Genomic DNA, 16323 nt, shown 5'->3' with positions numbered 1-16323 from the left:
CGAGAATACGTTATCGGGGGAAAAACGGTCCGCACCTAGGTGTACTCGCGGTGAATTATTTACCTGTATCCTCTTTTTCTTGTGCAAAAAACGCGAATGTAGTAAAAAAAAAAAAAAAAAAATCGAGTGTTTATATATGCTCTTCATAAGTAATGAACGGAGCCGGCGGGTATGTTCGGGTTTTATATACCTGATAAATCTCTTCCTCTAAACGGACGAGGATTTTCGGGAGTATACACGCTAAAAGAAAAGAACTCACGGCTTCCGCCCCCTTTTTTTATTCGCTCCTCTCTTGTACCCCGACGCAACGCGGCGCTGCGTTTTGGAGGATAGTTTTTCCGTGGAGGCTCGTCACGTATACAGGCGTACCGGCGCGTAAAACCTCGACACTGTAATGCAGGTATGTGTACGTAGTAAGTACCGCGGCTTAATTATCCTGCGTGTCCTCCCCAATACGGTGTGTGTGTGTAGGGGGTGGTGTGAAAAGCAACGTATAGGAGAGGATGGGTGGCATGAATGGGAAGTGCAAGCACCGGTTGGGTGTGAAAGGATAAAGGGCGCACACCGCGTTTAGTATATAATATATGTACTGTTGATACACCGCACCAACTCATACCACTGGTTTCATTATACCCTTCCATGGCGCGATTCGCGAAAAAACGATCCTATACATTGTTGCTTTTGTCAAGTGGAGGATTATTCTTTCGAAATGATTAAGGCAACATTACATTTTTTTTGTAACATTGTTGCGAAAATTGCCTTAATCCGTACTTTATGTTATTGCAAATGGATCGATGTGGATGATGTGTGGATTTTTCCAGTTCTTGGAATACTAACAAGTAGTTGAGATACCATTAGAGTAGATATTGTCTTTTTGTCCGATTGGAAAGAAAAGAAAAAATGGATTTTTAAAAAATTCACTCTGATATAAAACGAAATGTGGGCTGTTTTTTCCTTTTGCATACAATTATTGTAAAAGCTTTATTAATCGAAGGAAAGCATATGCGTTTCGAGGTCACTGAATTCAAATCGAAAAATCCGATGAACGAAAATCTGTTATAAAAAAAAAAAAAAAAAGGATTCTCGGGTATCTTCACGGATCGACGGATGCAGATGTACCATTCAAGTATTACGTGCTTCGTTTTGTAATATCTTCTCTAGTATATTTAAAAGCTCTTTTGAATTCGTGTAATGAAGATTTATATGTTCGAGTTATTTTGAAACTCTTTTGCTCAGAAAAGTGTAAAATTTACGAGGTAAAAGTATAAAGAGCACGTGTAGTTTTTAATACGCAAGTTTTGGAGGAAAAAAAAACCGTAAAGTTACTTCATCATGCAGCATATACTCTTTCTCTTTGTAATTCGTAATTAATGTATACTGTTACAAACGTGCATCACAGAGAAAAATTACTTTTTTAATTTAAAACTTTTTTTCAAGTAATTTAGCAAATGTATGTGCAACATTTGTAGTATTGTATCATTTTAATGCACTTTTTCCTAACTCTACAACCAATGTATATAGGTACAATGCATGTTTTCTGCTCACTAGTATCACATATATACCCTTCTCTATGTGTATTATAATCATTTGATTGAAATTACAGCAGAAACTTTAGATAAATTTGCATTCAATAAGATTATCTACTTTACCAAATTCAAAATTTCAATGACTATGTATTTAGCTATGATTTACATTTTTACATGAGATTACCAAAGAGATAATGATAAAAGAAAGAAAAAAGCATCAAGTGGATGCACACCCAGGAATGTTATTATTTCTTACTTCTTGTGGTTAATTCATCTAGTCTAGAAACCATTGAAATTCAATAAGCAAAACTACTTACTCAAAAGTACAAAACTGAAAGAAAAAAGTCACAGACAGATTTAGAAAACATAAAAAATGAAAAAATTGAGTCGAGCAGAAGCCAGCCAAGGTACGGATAAGGGAGTGAGGTCGTGCACGTGACTCACTTGCAGGGATCCCAGGTGAGTCCGCCGGGGCAGTCGTCTTTGGTGAGTGGGTCGCACTCCAGGGGCGAGCAGACGCAGGACAGGGCCCTCGCGACCGCGACCGAGAGGACGACGATGCCCCCAAGCAGCACAAGCGGTACTCGCATTGCTACCTGCACTCACCGCTCAGCGTTTCTCTCTATTTCTGATGTCCTCTCGCCTCTCACTTCACATTCAAGTAAGCATTTTCCCGACTGCCCTTGTACAGCCTTTGCCACGAAAGATTTATACTATACTACCTGAACAAAACCACAAACAATTACTTCAAGCGTCCAAAACGGGTTCAAAAGAATTTACAAGCACCGAGTAAGATGTGTGTTACGAGGAGCTTTGGCGCGCGCGCGATTTGCACCACCTCCGGACTGCTGGACGAACGCGCACTGATGCGACGAGTGCCGAGACGAGCAAAACATCCCCTCGCGCGACTATATATAGCTCCGTTACCGCGGCAGTCGCGCGCGCACCGATTCTCTCCTACCGACGAGCAGTAGCAGCAGCCACCCCCTAACCTCTTCTCTCCTCCTCACAAAGTACAGTTTGCTGTATATTATATACATGGCTTGCTCGGCTTTTCTTTTCAACCCTCTCGAGGTATGTATCGCGTGTATCCTACTTACTTATTTTCGATCTTTTGCTGCACTTTGGTATACTTATTTCGTTTCTTGCTCTCTAAATTTAGGTCAATGTAATAATATTTCATTAACTTCACGGGAAAATTTTCCAGTTTCAAAGAATCAAACGATCACTATTGTTTTGGTGAGTCAAAGACATCGTTTTACTTGCTCGATTTGTTTTCATTCAATTGGCTGCGAAAAGAGCTCTAGTGAAAAATACATTCGAGTATTTGTCCAAAAATCGGCAAACATTTCTGAAAATCACTTATTTCGGGTGCGATTTCACAGGACGATAGGACACGAAACGCGCAATAGGAAAATAGGAAAATAGAAAGGGGTATCTTTGGTACAATGATACCTACATCTCCCTCTCTCCTACGGGCTCTCGAAAGGCGCATGTAAAAATTGTCCAAATTAAACTTAGGAGTTTCTTTGTACTCTAAAAAATAAAATAATTTGTTAAGAATTTTGTCTTTAAAACATTCTATTGTACATTGGGAGTTTTCTATAAAATTTTCACTTACTAGACTTTTGAGTAATTTGTCAATCTCACGGGAGAAGATAAAATTCGTATAATCAGATCTTTATCAAGCATGAATGTTGTAAAATTATACCTATTCAAGCTTAAGTAATAATCACAATTTATAAAAGTAAAAAAAATTTTTATTATAAAGTTTCTGCATTTTAAGTTCTTCAAGAAATAAAAATTCTAGTCAAACTTTTACAAATACAAGGTATAATATAACATTAAATTACAAACGACATTAAAAATAAAATCATGCTCGAGAGATTAAAGAGTTGATATGGTTTCAGTTAAAATTTCAATTGTATAACTATAAAAATTAATATTATTTTAATGGTACAAAATCAAAAAAACAGCAGTTTTAAAGTTTAAAAATCTGCTTACAAAAAAAAGCTAACAATTACCGGGTATATCGAAAATCTTGATGCCAAAAACTCTAACAAAATATTCTTCAATGTAATACACAGCAGGAAAAGAGTGCTTGTATGCTTCAGAACCACTAAAATTCTTGTGAATAACTTTAATGATCTTTATAATATCATTTCTATCTGATTTATTGAACGAAATATTGGAAAGTGATGTAAAAAGTACAAGGTATGATGAGTCTTTAATACCAACTCTCTGAAATTCCGACTTCAGTTTTGATTTGACAAGGTCCTTAGGTAGCTATAAAAAAAAATTTCTTATTTCAATATACTAAAAGAAATAGGCTGCAGAGAAAGTGACTGAGTTTAAGAATAATAGAAACTCACAGCATTGTAGAACAAGTCAGATGGCCAGTTTTCTGTGCATGCTCTGCAGTGACAGATAAAGTCATGATTACCTTTTAAAAAGTTTTGTCTGTTTGTTTTTTCTACCATAATTGGATAACCATAGCTAGTGAATAACTATAATTTCAACAATTTATGACAGTTATAAAAATACAATCACTATTATTTGAGAAAATAAATCAATGTATTAATGAATAATACAGATGTAATCGAGTTTGAATTACCTGTTCTCCTTTCTTGAGGGGTTGTACAGTGTAAAGAAACATTTGACCGTTTTTAGTAAATAATCGATGAGTGTTATAATTGCAACTATGGTTCAAAAGACTACAGAATGGCGAAAGGAGAAGTCCAAGATTCATTTCTCCACACTTTACTTTACATTCTACTGAAGACATACACAAGCAATTTGGACCCCTAAACTAAATATTTTACTCGATGAATATGACAATTGCCATGAATGTGTAAGATTTATTTTAAATTTTGAAATATTCAGGTTAATCTACCTGGAAAGCATTGAAGTCCACAATAGTCTTCAATTTATAAATAAGATCTGTTGCCAGATCAAAGTCAACTTCAGTGAATGACTTTTCATCGCCAAACATTTTTGTATCATTAACTAGTATACCTAAAACATCTTTGATAAAAGACATCCTGAAGGTGTAAATAGAAATATCTTTATCTGAATCCAGCTTGTAAAATAAGTTGCAGACAGTTTTTAATTTATCACTCTGAAATATTCCGTTATCAAAGAAACCTTCCAAAAAGTTATCTAAAGTAAATAAAGTATCAAAGTCATTAAAGGTACAAACGATATGAAGTGACATTTGTAAACAAGTAATAAGTTTATTGTGCGTACTCTTGAGGTCGTTCAAATCTTTGCTGATATTATGCCACCCTTCCTTCTTGACTGATTTAATGAATAATCGAACGGCTGCCAGTAATGATCCCATGTTTTGAAGTTTATCATCGACAAGTTTGAGAAACGGTAGAACCGTGCACTCAAAATCATGATACTGCAACCAAGCTTCCTCCCTGCACTTTTCAGAACAGAATACCACGGCTGTACAATGCTCACAGGGTATTCCGTTGCAAGCAAACATCAAGCAGTGAGAGCAAATCAGGTAAATCTTATCTCTCTTGGGATACAGCATGATGCATTTCTCAATGGCGATGATTTGACCAGGCTCTATGTTCTTGGTAGCTACACAGAATCTTCCATACTCTGAGTTGTGGTCCAGGGTGACACAATCGTAAGCACATGGAATGACTTTTGACAGCTTGCCGGCCGCGTAAGACCCGATCCTTTTAACGCCAACGTCCCTGGAGGTGGGCCACGACTCCTTGACGACACTCCTCTTGTTGTCCATGAGCGACATGCACTTCATCTTGCGAGTCACGAGCTTTAGCTTCAACTCCTGCGACCGAGAGATCCGGCTGGCCCTGTCAATATCGACGAGGCATTCATCATACTTGCGCAGATGGAGCAGGAGAGAAGACCTGTTGCTGTAGGCCATGGCAAGCTCCTCCGAGTCACTTTCGGCCAGGACCACGCTCTGCGTGTACAAGGACAGTATCTCCAGGTGAGTTCCCTTGTTGTGACCTTGGCTTAACAACAGTTCATTGCCTTGCTTACGAGAAGTTGTCGATGCTTCGGCAGACTTTTTCACCAAACGCTCTTTCATAGCTAACAAAGTATCCTTTCTGATCGAGCAATCCATGACTCCCGTACGTGGTGGGTAGTATAAAGTATAACCGTTATTGTAGTCAAGGTTCAGTACTTACACTAATTCGTAAGTATACAACGATGGAGTCAAGTGATAAAAAATATGGCGTCGAGTAGTAGTATTCGAGTCGAGTGGGCGTGGGCGGTCGAAGTGACGAAATTGGAGGGAACGACTTTAGCGCTATATTCCTACTATTCCTATTCGTCCATTCTTGATACTTACAATCACATTTTAACTAATGCATACTGTTTTACTCAGTAACGAGCGTTACAAATAAATGAAAGGAACGTACCGTAACATTTTTTTTTTGTCAAGGAGGTTAGTGTTGATGCAACCATGATAAGTACCCTCGTAAGATAGAGGAGTCCCAAATTTCTTTTTTCTTCAACTGACCTTAACAGTTTTTATTTAAAAAATGATTCACCGGTAAGGTGGATCGCGTTTAAAAGGTTGTTGCCGTCAATCGAATCGATAAAATAAACGTGTCTGTGAGTTGCGAAAAAGAATAACTAATGTATCATCCATCTGTCCATAAAATTGCATAAACCAATTTTTAAAAACAAGTTGGTTGTGACGTAAAATATTTATTAATCAAAAAAATTTCGGAGGCCTAAAAAAAGATCTTTCATTTCAACATATCGAAACTTTTCATTAAAATAATATGATTCATACGTCTTTCGTAATAAAAAAACGGAGCACTGTACATTTTTTGTTGCTCCATATGTACACCTGGAATCTCTTTGCTATGCCATGATATGCAATAGGTACGTGATACTGATATTCGCGACACGATGACCAAACTTTGTCGCTTCCATCCAATGCACTCTATAAGTACTAATCCAATTTGACGTCGTTCTGTTGGTGCTGTACTATATACTGTTTCTCATCCTCGTAACAATATTTGTTGTGTTATGGGTGGGTGATTTTGCAATTTTTTTCCAGCGGAATTCTGATTTTGATTATCAAGAAAAAATTTTGTTTATTCTTTTTAACAAACCCGTACAAATTTTTGCTTTTACTTTTGGTGGTGTCACTATTGAAAGTCCATTATTTCCTGAAAAAAATACGTTTTGAAAGTGTGGACATAATTTTGATTTTCAAACAGGTTTTCTCAGAAAAATTGATAAAGCCCAAAATGCTCAGTTGTTTCTATACGTATAAAATTTACTTCTCTGGAACTGTCGTTTGAAAATTTTTATGAAAACATATCAAATGCGACAACGATACTTATATAAATCATCGATTTGATTTTATTACTCTGATACTATTTCTAGTACAATTTTTGGTGTGGATTAACATTTGTGAATATTTTTAAAATTAAGTTTTCAAAAAACGTCTTGGAAAAATGAAGCGTAGATTTAAAAAACAATTTCACTCATTCAGCACGTACCTAGACATTTTCGGAATTTTTCTCTCAACTTTATGAGCTTTTTACACAATCCATTTTTCCCACATGAATCATGACAAGTTAATTCAGTTTTATTCCAGAGCAAGAATAGGTACTGAGCTTCTTCTCTTCCAGTTATAAAGCCTTAGGCCATCCAGTATATAATTAAACTCCCGCATTTCAAATTCGTGATAAAAAAAAAAAAAAAAAAAAAAAAGTCTTTAAAACGATCATGGCAATACTTCACGACGGCAAGACAAAAAAGAGTACCTCGATCCTACTTCAGAAGAGATAGTATAATATTTGGAAAAAATAATAGCTCGTTATTTAACATTTCATAATTAACGAAGAATCTCTTAAATACAGAGAGCTCAAGCGTAACCCATGAAATTTTCATTAGTCACGTTATAAGCGTACGTAGTAACTGTGCTCTGAGAATTTGTACTTAATACGAAAGTTACGATAAGCTAAAATTATCAATCTGTAATCTCTTTACGTCACGTTCTATTATTCAGACAATTCTGCAAAAATGTGGTAACGGTGGAATCTCTAGACGACTTATTTTCCACAAAAAAAAAAAAAAAAAACAATTCTGTTCGATTTTCGGACTATAAAATTATAAAGAGATCCGTGTGCTATTATTTTATATTCGAGTATCAGATACCTGATTTTGCCACCGCACTCAGCTATACGGTCGCACACAAAACGGCGACAGAGACCATTTACAGATAAAATATTAACGGACAACAGACCAGCTTTTCACGGCATATGTGAAAGAGGAGGAGAAAAAAAGAAAAAAAGAGTAACGAAGGCAAAATAAAATGAAAAGAGAAATCGAATTTTTCCGTGGACAATGACAGTATAGTGAATATGCACACCGAGCCCCTGGCAGTATTCCAGGGCAGCTTTAATTTCGATAAAAATTTGAAAGCCGCCAGGCGTTCGATCATCGCTCACAATTCTCTCGTCCGTCTCTCTCTCCTTTGTGTCCTTTCTCGCTCGTGTACAATGCGCGCTCCCACCGGCCGTTATAATATATTATACACTCGCACATTGTCCCGCTCGGGGATGTATACATATTTCGCGCAACTATATTATCCCAATTATGTCGCGAGTTCCTCGTCGAGCTGCTTTAAAAACACGTCCCCGACATTGTTGCAGCAGCTCGCCTTTGGTAAAATCTTTTCCGCTCAAATAAAACGCTCTCCCGTTCAATTATTAATTTAACAAATGGACGCTTGTTTTTTCCATTACACGTTACTTGCCACTCCCAGCTTGTAATCCGCAATAACTTGAAACACACGGCCTTGGCAAACTATAGTCGAGGGAGCAAGGAGATACAGCGAGCGAGTCCTCGACAACGACAATGGCGCAACGTCTGCGTATCATACCTATTCCCGACAAAGTAAACTCAATTACACGGGAGCGCGTAAGTACACCCGCGCAATAACAGCACTATCGTGCATATACACCACATGTTTATGGTACAACGTGCACTTTGGGCTGGAGGAGGGGAAAACGACGTGACGCACCAAAAGCTCCGCACCGTGGAGGCGGTACAATATATACTCACTCCTTCTCTCATACGTGTATAATAACATAATATACTTATGAGGATATACACATACTTACCCTATTGTTATCGTCTTTGTCGTATTAATTGGACTCGTTTGGTTAACGCCGATTATATGATTATACGACCACTTTTCCCTGCACGACAATGCCAATAAGCCATACAGCATCGTGTACAGAAGTAAAAAATGAATTATTAGAGACACTTTTATTTTATTGTGTGTGTATATATATATATATATATTTTAATCTTGTTTGTTAACACATTCACATATACACGTCGAGCGACAAGGTGTAGTGCGAGCAAGAAAAAAAAAAAAAAAAAAGTTCTACAGTACTTGAGTGCAATTTTTCTATAGTTAAAAGACATGACTGTTAATGCAGTGCGTATACGTGCAGCGGTTGCGTGTATACCTGTAATGAATAAATTGAGGAAAGAAAGTGTCTCTTTGACCCCGACTTTTTTCGTCGTCGACACGGCACACCGTATTGTACATATATACTCTGTCCTTTGTTCTCCTTGCGCTGTAAAGGTATAACCCGCACACAAATGGGTATATGTACGTGGCGCACTCAAGTTTATCCGCGGTCCTCTTCGCTCGCGGAAATGGGCTCGAGATTGTCGGGCTCCGGGGACGCTTGCGTTGTCGGCGATACCATGTCCTCGGCCTCACCTCCTCCTCCTCCTCCCTCTTCTGCCGCTTCTTCCTCCTCCTCTTCTCCGTCTTCTCTCTCGCGATGGTCCCTCCCGAGCAGAATGTCATCGACGGGCTTCATACCCTGGAGTATCTTGGCCCGCTCCTCGATATCCGGTATTTTCTCGTGAATCAATTTCTCCACGTCCACCTTATCGAGCTCGTCCTGGATGCGTCGCCGTATCGTCCCCTCCAACGCGTCCATTATCTGGTTCCTGTGTCGATCACATGCACCAACAAAACGACAGATTCAATATTACACGCGGGAGGATCCTCATGATAAATGACAGTGCATTGTACGACCCGAAACATCGAGCAAAGTTCACTTTACGGTGGCGCTATTCTTTCGCGCGATAATAGTTTCCAATTGGGGGCAAGAAGCGTCCCGACCATGTTACGCGAGACACAAATAGTTACTCGAGACCCGTTGCTTCGTATGTATATATATATACTCGTACACACGCGCGGCGCGGAAGCAGGAAAAGTTTGCTCGTCGATCCATTATGGAACCTTTCACGGAGCCGCGGGAGTTAAGCGAAGCTGGAAATAGGAACGGAAAAAGAAAAACCCTGCCCCTATACTATCCCGTAGACTCGTACATATATATATAAATAAAGGGAAACTCCCGTTTTGTATGTATACTTATTGTTGTCGTGTGAAATTGCTTTTGCTCCATTTAGCTCGTTAATTAAATGGCCCGTCAATTAAACGATCCACTTGGCGTGCGCGCCCTGAAATCTAATTTTACCCTCTTTCGTTGCGGTCGGGGATGAAAAATGCATGGAGCGACCCGACGGGCCACTCTGCCCAGCCAACAAACATATATACATTATGTGCGAACCTCAGTAAATTCGGTATGATGTTGATGCCGGCCTCGATGATGTAATCTATGGTGCCCGCGCCGTCGACCCTCACCTGGATGTTGCCGAGCTCGAGATCGAGTTCCTCGAGGGTCGACCTCTTGCGCGTGTCCAGCGGCTGGCTGAGGTTCAGCTGGACGCGAAAGTACTCGATGGTGAAGGACGCGGTGCCGAACCTCGACAGCACGCCCCCGATCGCGCTGACCTCCCAGTTGGTGCGACCCTCGATCTCTTGAGTCCCGATATCGAGGACCGCGTACAGCTGAAACGCGTATATACCGTTACTTTTATTCATCATTTTTTTTTTTTTTTTTTTTTGCTTTGTTTCCTTACCAACATCAAAGATCCATCTATCTATAGATTTTACACATATATACCAACGTAGCTAACAGAATACAGGCACTGTGTGTACTGACTAAAGTAGTTGGAGGAGGAAGTAGGCGGAAGTAGGAGTACAGTATTTGAGGACTACTCGAGCCGCTGCAAGTTTCTCAAGATCACGGGGTTGAGGAGGAGGAGGAGGTTGGTTGGGGTTTCGATTATGAGGCAAAGGGAAACTCCAGAAGTTGCCAAATCGAATCCACTTCATCTCTATCGGCGATGAATTACCCTCTCCTGTGTGCCCTTACGTATGGAATTTCGTGAAATTTCGAGCACATACGCCGATGTGGGAAAAATGATGTTGGCATGTTATTTTCCCCCCTCCATTTCGTTGTTCCATAGTTTAACGAGGGAAATGAAAACCCTATACACGTGAACCGACTGTGTGGATACGAGTATATAGGTTGTTGGGTAGTCGGTATTTGATGATAAACACCCACGTGGACTTTACGTATAATTAATCACGTTATCAAATCAATCGCGCATGATGTGTATAGAGGGTCGTAATTGAACTGGCCATCAATTTATAATTGCAGTGCGCCGAGGATATAACGTGTTTCCATTACGATCTATTTATAAATGACGTGTGTGTGTGAATGTGCGCACAATAGTACCCCTCTGTGTACAAATATTAATAGTAATCGTTGGCTGGACGACGTGCACGGTTAATTGATGCACGGCTGTTTGCCGAACCGCAACAATTGTTGAGCAAAAGAAAAGAAAAGAGAATGCGCTTACAATGGTGTTTTCTATGGTGAGGGTGATGTTGCCCATGCGGTAGAAACTGGCGAGGCCGGTGAGCCAAGTGTGCGTCGAGGTGATGGTGAGCATGCCCATGGTCTGAGTGTAGTCGTTGACCTTGAACGGATCGTACCCCATGTCGGAGACTTGTTTCCGAGCCTCGGCCACGGCCATGTCGAAGGGCGATATGGAGTTCGGGAAGTAGTTGGGCAGCTGGGATATTTGCTTGTTGACTTCGCCCCTGTGCGTTTGGCAAACGTGATAACAATGCCACGTAGCAAATGATACATGTATACCTGTTTGGTGGTACGGACCTTATGTTGGTGTTGACCTCCTTGAGGACGTAGGGTTTGATGTTGTCGAAGATGAAGGTGCCGACCGAGTTGATGACGCTCTGGAAGAAGCCGGCCAGGAAGCCGAGGTTCTCAAAGTTGATGTCGATGTCGTGGAAGGTGAGGTCCATGTCGATGTCCTGGGCGTTGAGTTTGCCATCGTGGCCGACCTCGAGCCTGGCCAGACCCTGGACGCTCACGTTGGTGAGTTTGACGGTAAAGTCGCCACCCGAGCGGGTAAACAGCGACGAGAGGACGTAAACGCCGCGCACGTCGAGGCTCTCGATGCTCAGGGAGACCCAGACCTGCATGAGCGCCAGCTCCGAGCGTATCTGCTCGATGCGAAACCGACTGAGCCCGAACAACTTGATCTTGCTCATGTAGATGGTGTAGAAGGATATCGAGTTACGGAGGTCCGGGATGTCCATTGGGTCGGGCACGGGGGTTCCGGGTAGTCCGATGGGATCCGGTTGCTGGTAGTGCTTCAGGATGGCCCGGATCTGGTCGCCCAGCCTCTTCTCGCCCTGGGCCATCTGGGGCGAGGTGGTGCTCGTCGACGACCCTTCCGTGGTGCTGGTTGTAGCAGCTGTGGTTGTTGTTGCCGACGCATCATCTTCCTCTGGAATAATGGGAATACAAATAATAGTCACTTGATTTATAACATTACTACTCGACAGTATACATATGTAACTTGTGGACAAAAGTTCGTATGTACTTTACTATGCTCGAGTTTCGGGCGAAAAATCGATTTTCTTGCCCTTTCCCAAAATAATTACAGGCTGGAAGATTCTCATTAGAATACACATTTAAACACAGCTGCGGTTTTTTGTTTGCAAGAAAGGAAAAAAGAAAAAAAAAAAGAAAAAAAGACTAGTGTCTCTCTGGGATGGAAAGAAAACGACACGGATATTAAAAAAGGAAAGAAAAAAAATACAAACTCCAGAGCGGAGAAAAAATTTAACGAAGCCAAATCGGCAAGAGCACGTGTACATATATGGAGACTGCAGTTTGAGCGCTTTTTTTTTTTTTTTTTTTTTTTTTTTTCATATCCTCCGCGGTTTGCTCTTATAATTTCGCCTTTGTTTGTGCCCTTTCATGCCACAGCCTTATTGGGATTTCCCTCGCGCGTTTTAACAACTTTTGCGAGCGCGTGTTTTTTCCCAACTTTTATCATTTCGTTTGGGTTGAAGATAAAAAAAAAAAAAAAAAAAAAAAAACCACGCGCCACGCAGTTCTCTCCTTTTCATTAATGAAACGCAAACACATCCCACTGTGATTTCGTCCCATAAAACATTCAATTTCCAAATGACAGCGCAATTTTTTTTCATCGCCGCTACCATACGCTCGCTATATTTTTCAATTATCGCCCCTAAAAGCGCGGAATTAGGATTTACACCGAAGAAACGAAGAATTGATCTCGAATTGAATGATTTATGTACCGAATTTCGGACAGACACCGCGCTTCAGCGAGACCGAAATCAACATACATAGGTATATTTACATATGTTGCGTTCTCGAGCAGCGTCAGCTCGGCGTATGTATATATTATGTTTAACACAACACATGTGGCCGTGCATAGCGGGTCGACGTGTATTTTTAATATCTCTCTGCGCGTCAACGCTCGCGAGGGATGGAAAAGTTTTTTTTTTGTTTTTCGATAATGATTCGAACAAAGCTTACCTGCTCGAACGAAACGACCCGCGCACAAGAGCAGTAGTCCACAAGTCAGCAGTCCCACGACTCTCATGTCGCTCCGTTGATGCGCTTTTATCTCGTTCGGGCGAATGGAGCTTTAAACACCGACCACCAAACTGTGGGAATAACGAACGACTGCGACGACGATGCGAAAAAAAAAAAAAAAAAAAAAATTTATCTAGGAAGGACGATGATAATTGGAGGGTAACATCATCGCTACAGAGCGGGGGTGTACATTGTACTTCCGATCGGTTGGTTTCCAAATCACTGGGGCCCAATAATAGAGAGCCGGGATTCATCTGACATTACGGAAACTTTTATCGTCCACGGGTCGAAGCAAGGGTCACTCGCTTATCTTGACCCCCCCCCGTTGCTCCTCTCTTCTCTATTTTTTACTTATATTCTCTATAACTTTTTAATACGTCAGAGTCGCGTATCTCCAACGGACGGACGTGTAAGAGACGCCGATCGAGACGTTTTTATCTTTTACCTACTTACGCGAAGAGCCAGCATTTTTTTCGTCAATCGGCGTGTGAGGGAGAAAAAGAAATTTCTGTCGATGCGTAATTGCATAACGGACCATTCATTGGTCAAGTGAAAGTATGGGTCGATTTAAATAGGCATGCATCACTCGTATTGAAACTTATTACATATATACGTTTTTTTTTTTTTTTTTTTATCTTCAAGCACTTTGATATTAAGACTTTCATCTGAAAATTTAATGCTTTTATTAGTTAAGAGTTCCTTGAAATTGTTGTACGATATTAAAAAGAAGTATTTCCAGGAACAAATGGTGCGATACGTTTTTTTAATAAATTTTATAATCCATAATAAATAATTGAATTCTTGTTTTTAAATACCTTGTTACGCTTTTTCTAAATACTGTACTCTTTTAAAAATGTGATGCACTATTTTTACTAGAACTTTTTTTTTTTTTTTTACTACGCTATAAATATATTGATGAAAAATTAATTGTCCAACCTAAAAATGTTGTTAAAAAGTTAAGTATTGGAAAAATGTGCCAAAACATGTGTTTTAGCGTCAGTCAATAATTTTTCTTTCTATCCTACCTACCAACAGTATTAGTACTCACTTACATAAAAGTAATCTTATATCTACGGAATTTAATTTTCATATCAAAGATTAAAAAATTGAAAATTTATTATTTTGCCATGCGTTTTTACAATGTGTCGTAAAAAAAAAAAAAAAATAAGTTCCAGACTGTGCTTAAAAGTACTTTATTGCAGATGCGAGATGCCGCCACCGGCACAATCATTCGTGTTTTTGGAGAGAAACATCACAAATCTTGTTAAATATAGCAATCTTTCACGTTTGTTTTTAATGAACACAAGCCGCAAATTTTTTAAGACGTATGTGCACGTATGGAATAAAAAAACATAGTGCGTCTTCGAAAACTGCTACCTGGTAATTTTACTTTGACATTACGAATAAACAAACTGTTTTGATCAATCAATAAATTGCATATATAATACGTGTCTACACGTGTGTAATCGCAACAAATAAGAACGTGGCGACTGAAGCCGGCTTTTGCGTAATTGGTTAAAGTAATCCATCGTAAAATGCTCGGCTCAAAAGTAAGAATAAAAAAATTACTTTTCTTTGTTCTGACTCCGATTCTCGCCATTTCTTTACAGCTGTTCTTTGGATCTCCACTAAAGTTTTCAGAACAACCCAGGCAGTTGATTAAAACTGCTATTAGCTATCTTGGACGCATCACTGGTACCAAGCAAGTCGACAACACAATGTCTTTTGAAACAGAAAAACGTGAGTTAAATTACTTTGATCCATGCTAAAACAATTATTAACATAAAACCGTATGATGTTTGCAGAGAAATATCTGTCCATGTCGTCAGCTGAAAAAAGGAAGCTGCTCAAGTCAGAGCCAGTGACTGTTGATCAGATTCTGACTTGGCCGGATTATTGGAGTAAAAACAAAGACAGAATTGGAGTGCTGTCAGCTGGTGGTGAAAAAGTCGACAAGTCTTTGGCTAGTAAGGTATCAATTTGGGAAGGTGATATAACTAAACTAGAAATTGATGCCATTGTCAATGCTGCTAATTCAAAGCTGCTTGGTGGTGGTGGAGGTATGTATTTTCCCTTTGATCCAACACTTGATATTTTTTTGTTCCATCAAATTAATGGCGGTTGATGATTTTTAGTTGATGGATTCATTCACAGAGCAGCTGGAGGGTACTTGAAGCAAGAGTGTGCAACTTTAAATGGCTGTCACGTTGGAGAAGCCAAGATCACAGGAGGCTACATGTTGCCATCAAAATGTAATAATATGTTGTATACATCATTGGTTTTTTTCATATAAAAAAACTTTGAAGAAAAAACATATTAATAATTTACCAACTGGTTGCAGATGTAATTCATACAGTAGGACCACAGGGAGAGAAGTCTGAAAAGTTGCAAGAGTGCTACAAAAACAGTCTCATCGTGGCAAAACAGAATGCTGTCCGCACCATTGCATTCCCTTGTATATCAACAGGAGTTTATGGCTACCCACAAAAGCCTGCTGCTAGTGTGGCTTTGTCCACTGTTAAACAGTTTTTATTGGACAATCCAGATAGCGTGAGTTATAGTAATTTTCAATTATTTTTCATTATTTTTATAGTATCTAATACATATGTTTCGTTTTGCAGTTTGATAGAATCATATTCTGTTTGTTTTTACAAACTGATAAGGAAATTTATGAAGAGTTGATGCAAAAGTATTTTGCAATTGATTAATGCACTGTTGAGGTTTTTCTGAGCTTTAAGTGAGTCTGATGTTTTAATCTGTGAAGTTGACTTGAAAATATTAATTTCTATTTACATTGTACTCTTTGTATTTATTTATGTAATAAAATTATTCTTCATAAAATAAGGCAACAATTATTCCTACTTATCTCGAAAAAAAATCACATCACCGTTTGGGTAGCATTTCAAACACTGTTCGAACGCGGTAAACACGAAATCGTAGTAATAGCAGCTTTAGCATTGAGAAAATTAGAAAAT

General features: G+C 39.4%; 4 protein-coding genes across 5 annotated transcripts in view; 1 reads left to right on the top strand and 3 right to left on the bottom strand.

Moving 5' to 3' along the window:
* The window catches only part of LOC106637172 (cysteine-rich motor neuron 1 protein), an 86160-nt gene extending 83792 nt beyond the window's left edge, over window positions 1–2368 (bottom strand). Inside the window, exon 1 of the mRNA XM_089588797.1 lies at window positions 1971–2368. Coding sequence (XP_089444923.1) covers window positions 1971–2116 — 146 coding nt within the window. The 5' untranslated portion in view covers window positions 2117–2368. The remainder of the gene's footprint in view (window positions 1–1970) is intronic.
* A 1069-nt stretch (window positions 2369–3437) lies between these two features.
* LOC106636483 (protein-lysine N-methyltransferase SMYD4-like) lies at window positions 3438–5824 on the bottom strand. Its single transcript, XM_023391115.2, has 5 exons — window positions 4773–5824; window positions 4420–4685; window positions 4141–4335; window positions 3899–4033; window positions 3438–3812 (listed from the first exon to the last, which is right to left on the bottom strand). The coding sequence occupies exons 1-5, from the start codon at window positions 5632–5634 to the stop codon at window positions 3540–3542; spliced, it is 1731 nt and encodes a 576-aa protein (XP_023246883.2). The 5' UTR covers window positions 5635–5824; the 3' UTR covers window positions 3438–3539.
* Window positions 5825–9118: 3294 nt separating this feature from the next.
* Window positions 9119–13355, bottom strand: LOC106637899 (uncharacterized). Its single transcript, XM_014350873.2, has 5 exons — window positions 13289–13355; window positions 11591–12227; window positions 11274–11517; window positions 10136–10416; window positions 9119–9509 (listed from the first exon to the last, which is right to left on the bottom strand). The coding sequence occupies exons 1-5, from the start codon at window positions 13353–13355 to the stop codon at window positions 9179–9181; spliced, it is 1560 nt and encodes a 519-aa protein (XP_014206359.2). The 3' UTR covers window positions 9119–9178.
* A 1292-nt stretch (window positions 13356–14647) lies between these two features.
* On the top strand, window positions 14648–16183 carry LOC106638551 (uncharacterized). Of its 2 annotated transcripts, none has more exons than XM_014351811.2 (6): window positions 14648–14728; window positions 14959–15088; window positions 15154–15408; window positions 15484–15600; window positions 15690–15898; window positions 15970–16183. In XM_014351811.2, the coding sequence occupies exons 2-6, from the start codon at window positions 15067–15069 to the stop codon at window positions 16054–16056; spliced, it is 690 nt and encodes a 229-aa protein (XP_014207297.2). In that variant the 5' UTR covers window positions 14648–14728; window positions 14959–15066; the 3' UTR covers window positions 16057–16183. The 2 variants fall into 2 exon arrangements, with proteins under 2 accessions (XP_014207297.2, XP_014207305.2); XM_014351819.2 differs by lacking the exon at window positions 14648–14728 and adding an exon at window positions 14748–14868.
* Window positions 16184–16323: the final 140 nt, after the last annotated feature.

This window comes from Copidosoma floridanum, unplaced genomic scaffold, assembly GCF_036245765.1.
Source record: "Copidosoma floridanum isolate Cflo_tuat_1 unplaced genomic scaffold, Cflo_Japanese_pri ptg000007l, whole genome shotgun sequence".
Classification (NCBI taxonomy): domain Eukaryota; kingdom Metazoa; phylum Arthropoda; class Insecta; order Hymenoptera; family Encyrtidae; genus Copidosoma; species Copidosoma floridanum.
The sequence above is the reverse complement of the archived record's forward strand: the minus strand, read 5'-3'. Positions and strand labels throughout refer to the sequence as shown.

What these genes read in the sequence shown, in the direction of transcription:
- LOC106636483 (XM_023391115.2), bottom strand. Translation starts at nt 5,634, where the DNA reads ATGGATTGCTCGATCAGAAAGGATACTTTGTTAGCTATGAAAGAGCGT. An exon ending in AGATTTGAACGACCTCAAGA is followed by an intron (nt 4,686 to 4,772) that starts GTACGCACAATA and finishes TATTTACTTTAG; the next exon opens with ATAACTTTTTGGAAGGTTTC. An exon ending in TGGACTTCAATGCTTTCCAG is followed by an intron (nt 4,336 to 4,419) that starts GTAGATTAACCT and finishes TAAAATATTTAG; the next exon opens with TTTAGGGGTCCAAATTGCTT.
- LOC106637899 (XM_014350873.2), bottom strand. Translation starts at nt 13,355, where the DNA reads ATGAGAGTCGTGGGACTGCTGACTTGTGGACTACTGCTCTTGTGCGCG. An exon ending in TCACCATAGAAAACACCATT is followed by an intron (nt 10,417 to 11,273) that starts GTAAGCGCATTC and finishes TACGCGTTTCAG; the next exon opens with CTGTACGCGGTCCTCGATAT. An exon ending in ATCATACCGAATTTACTGAG is followed by an intron (nt 9,510 to 10,135) that starts GTTCGCACATAA and finishes TGATCGACACAG; the next exon opens with GAACCAGATAATGGACGCGT.
- LOC106638551 (XM_014351811.2), top strand. Translation starts at nt 15,067, where the DNA reads ATGTCTTTTGAAACAGAAAAAC. An exon ending in GCTGCTTGGTGGTGGTGGAG is followed by an intron (nt 15,409 to 15,483) that starts GTATGTATTTTC and finishes GATGATTTTTAG; the next exon opens with TTGATGGATTCATTCACAGA. An exon ending in CTACATGTTGCCATCAAAAT is followed by an intron (nt 15,601 to 15,689) that starts GTAATAATATGT and finishes AACTGGTTGCAG; the next exon opens with ATGTAATTCATACAGTAGGA.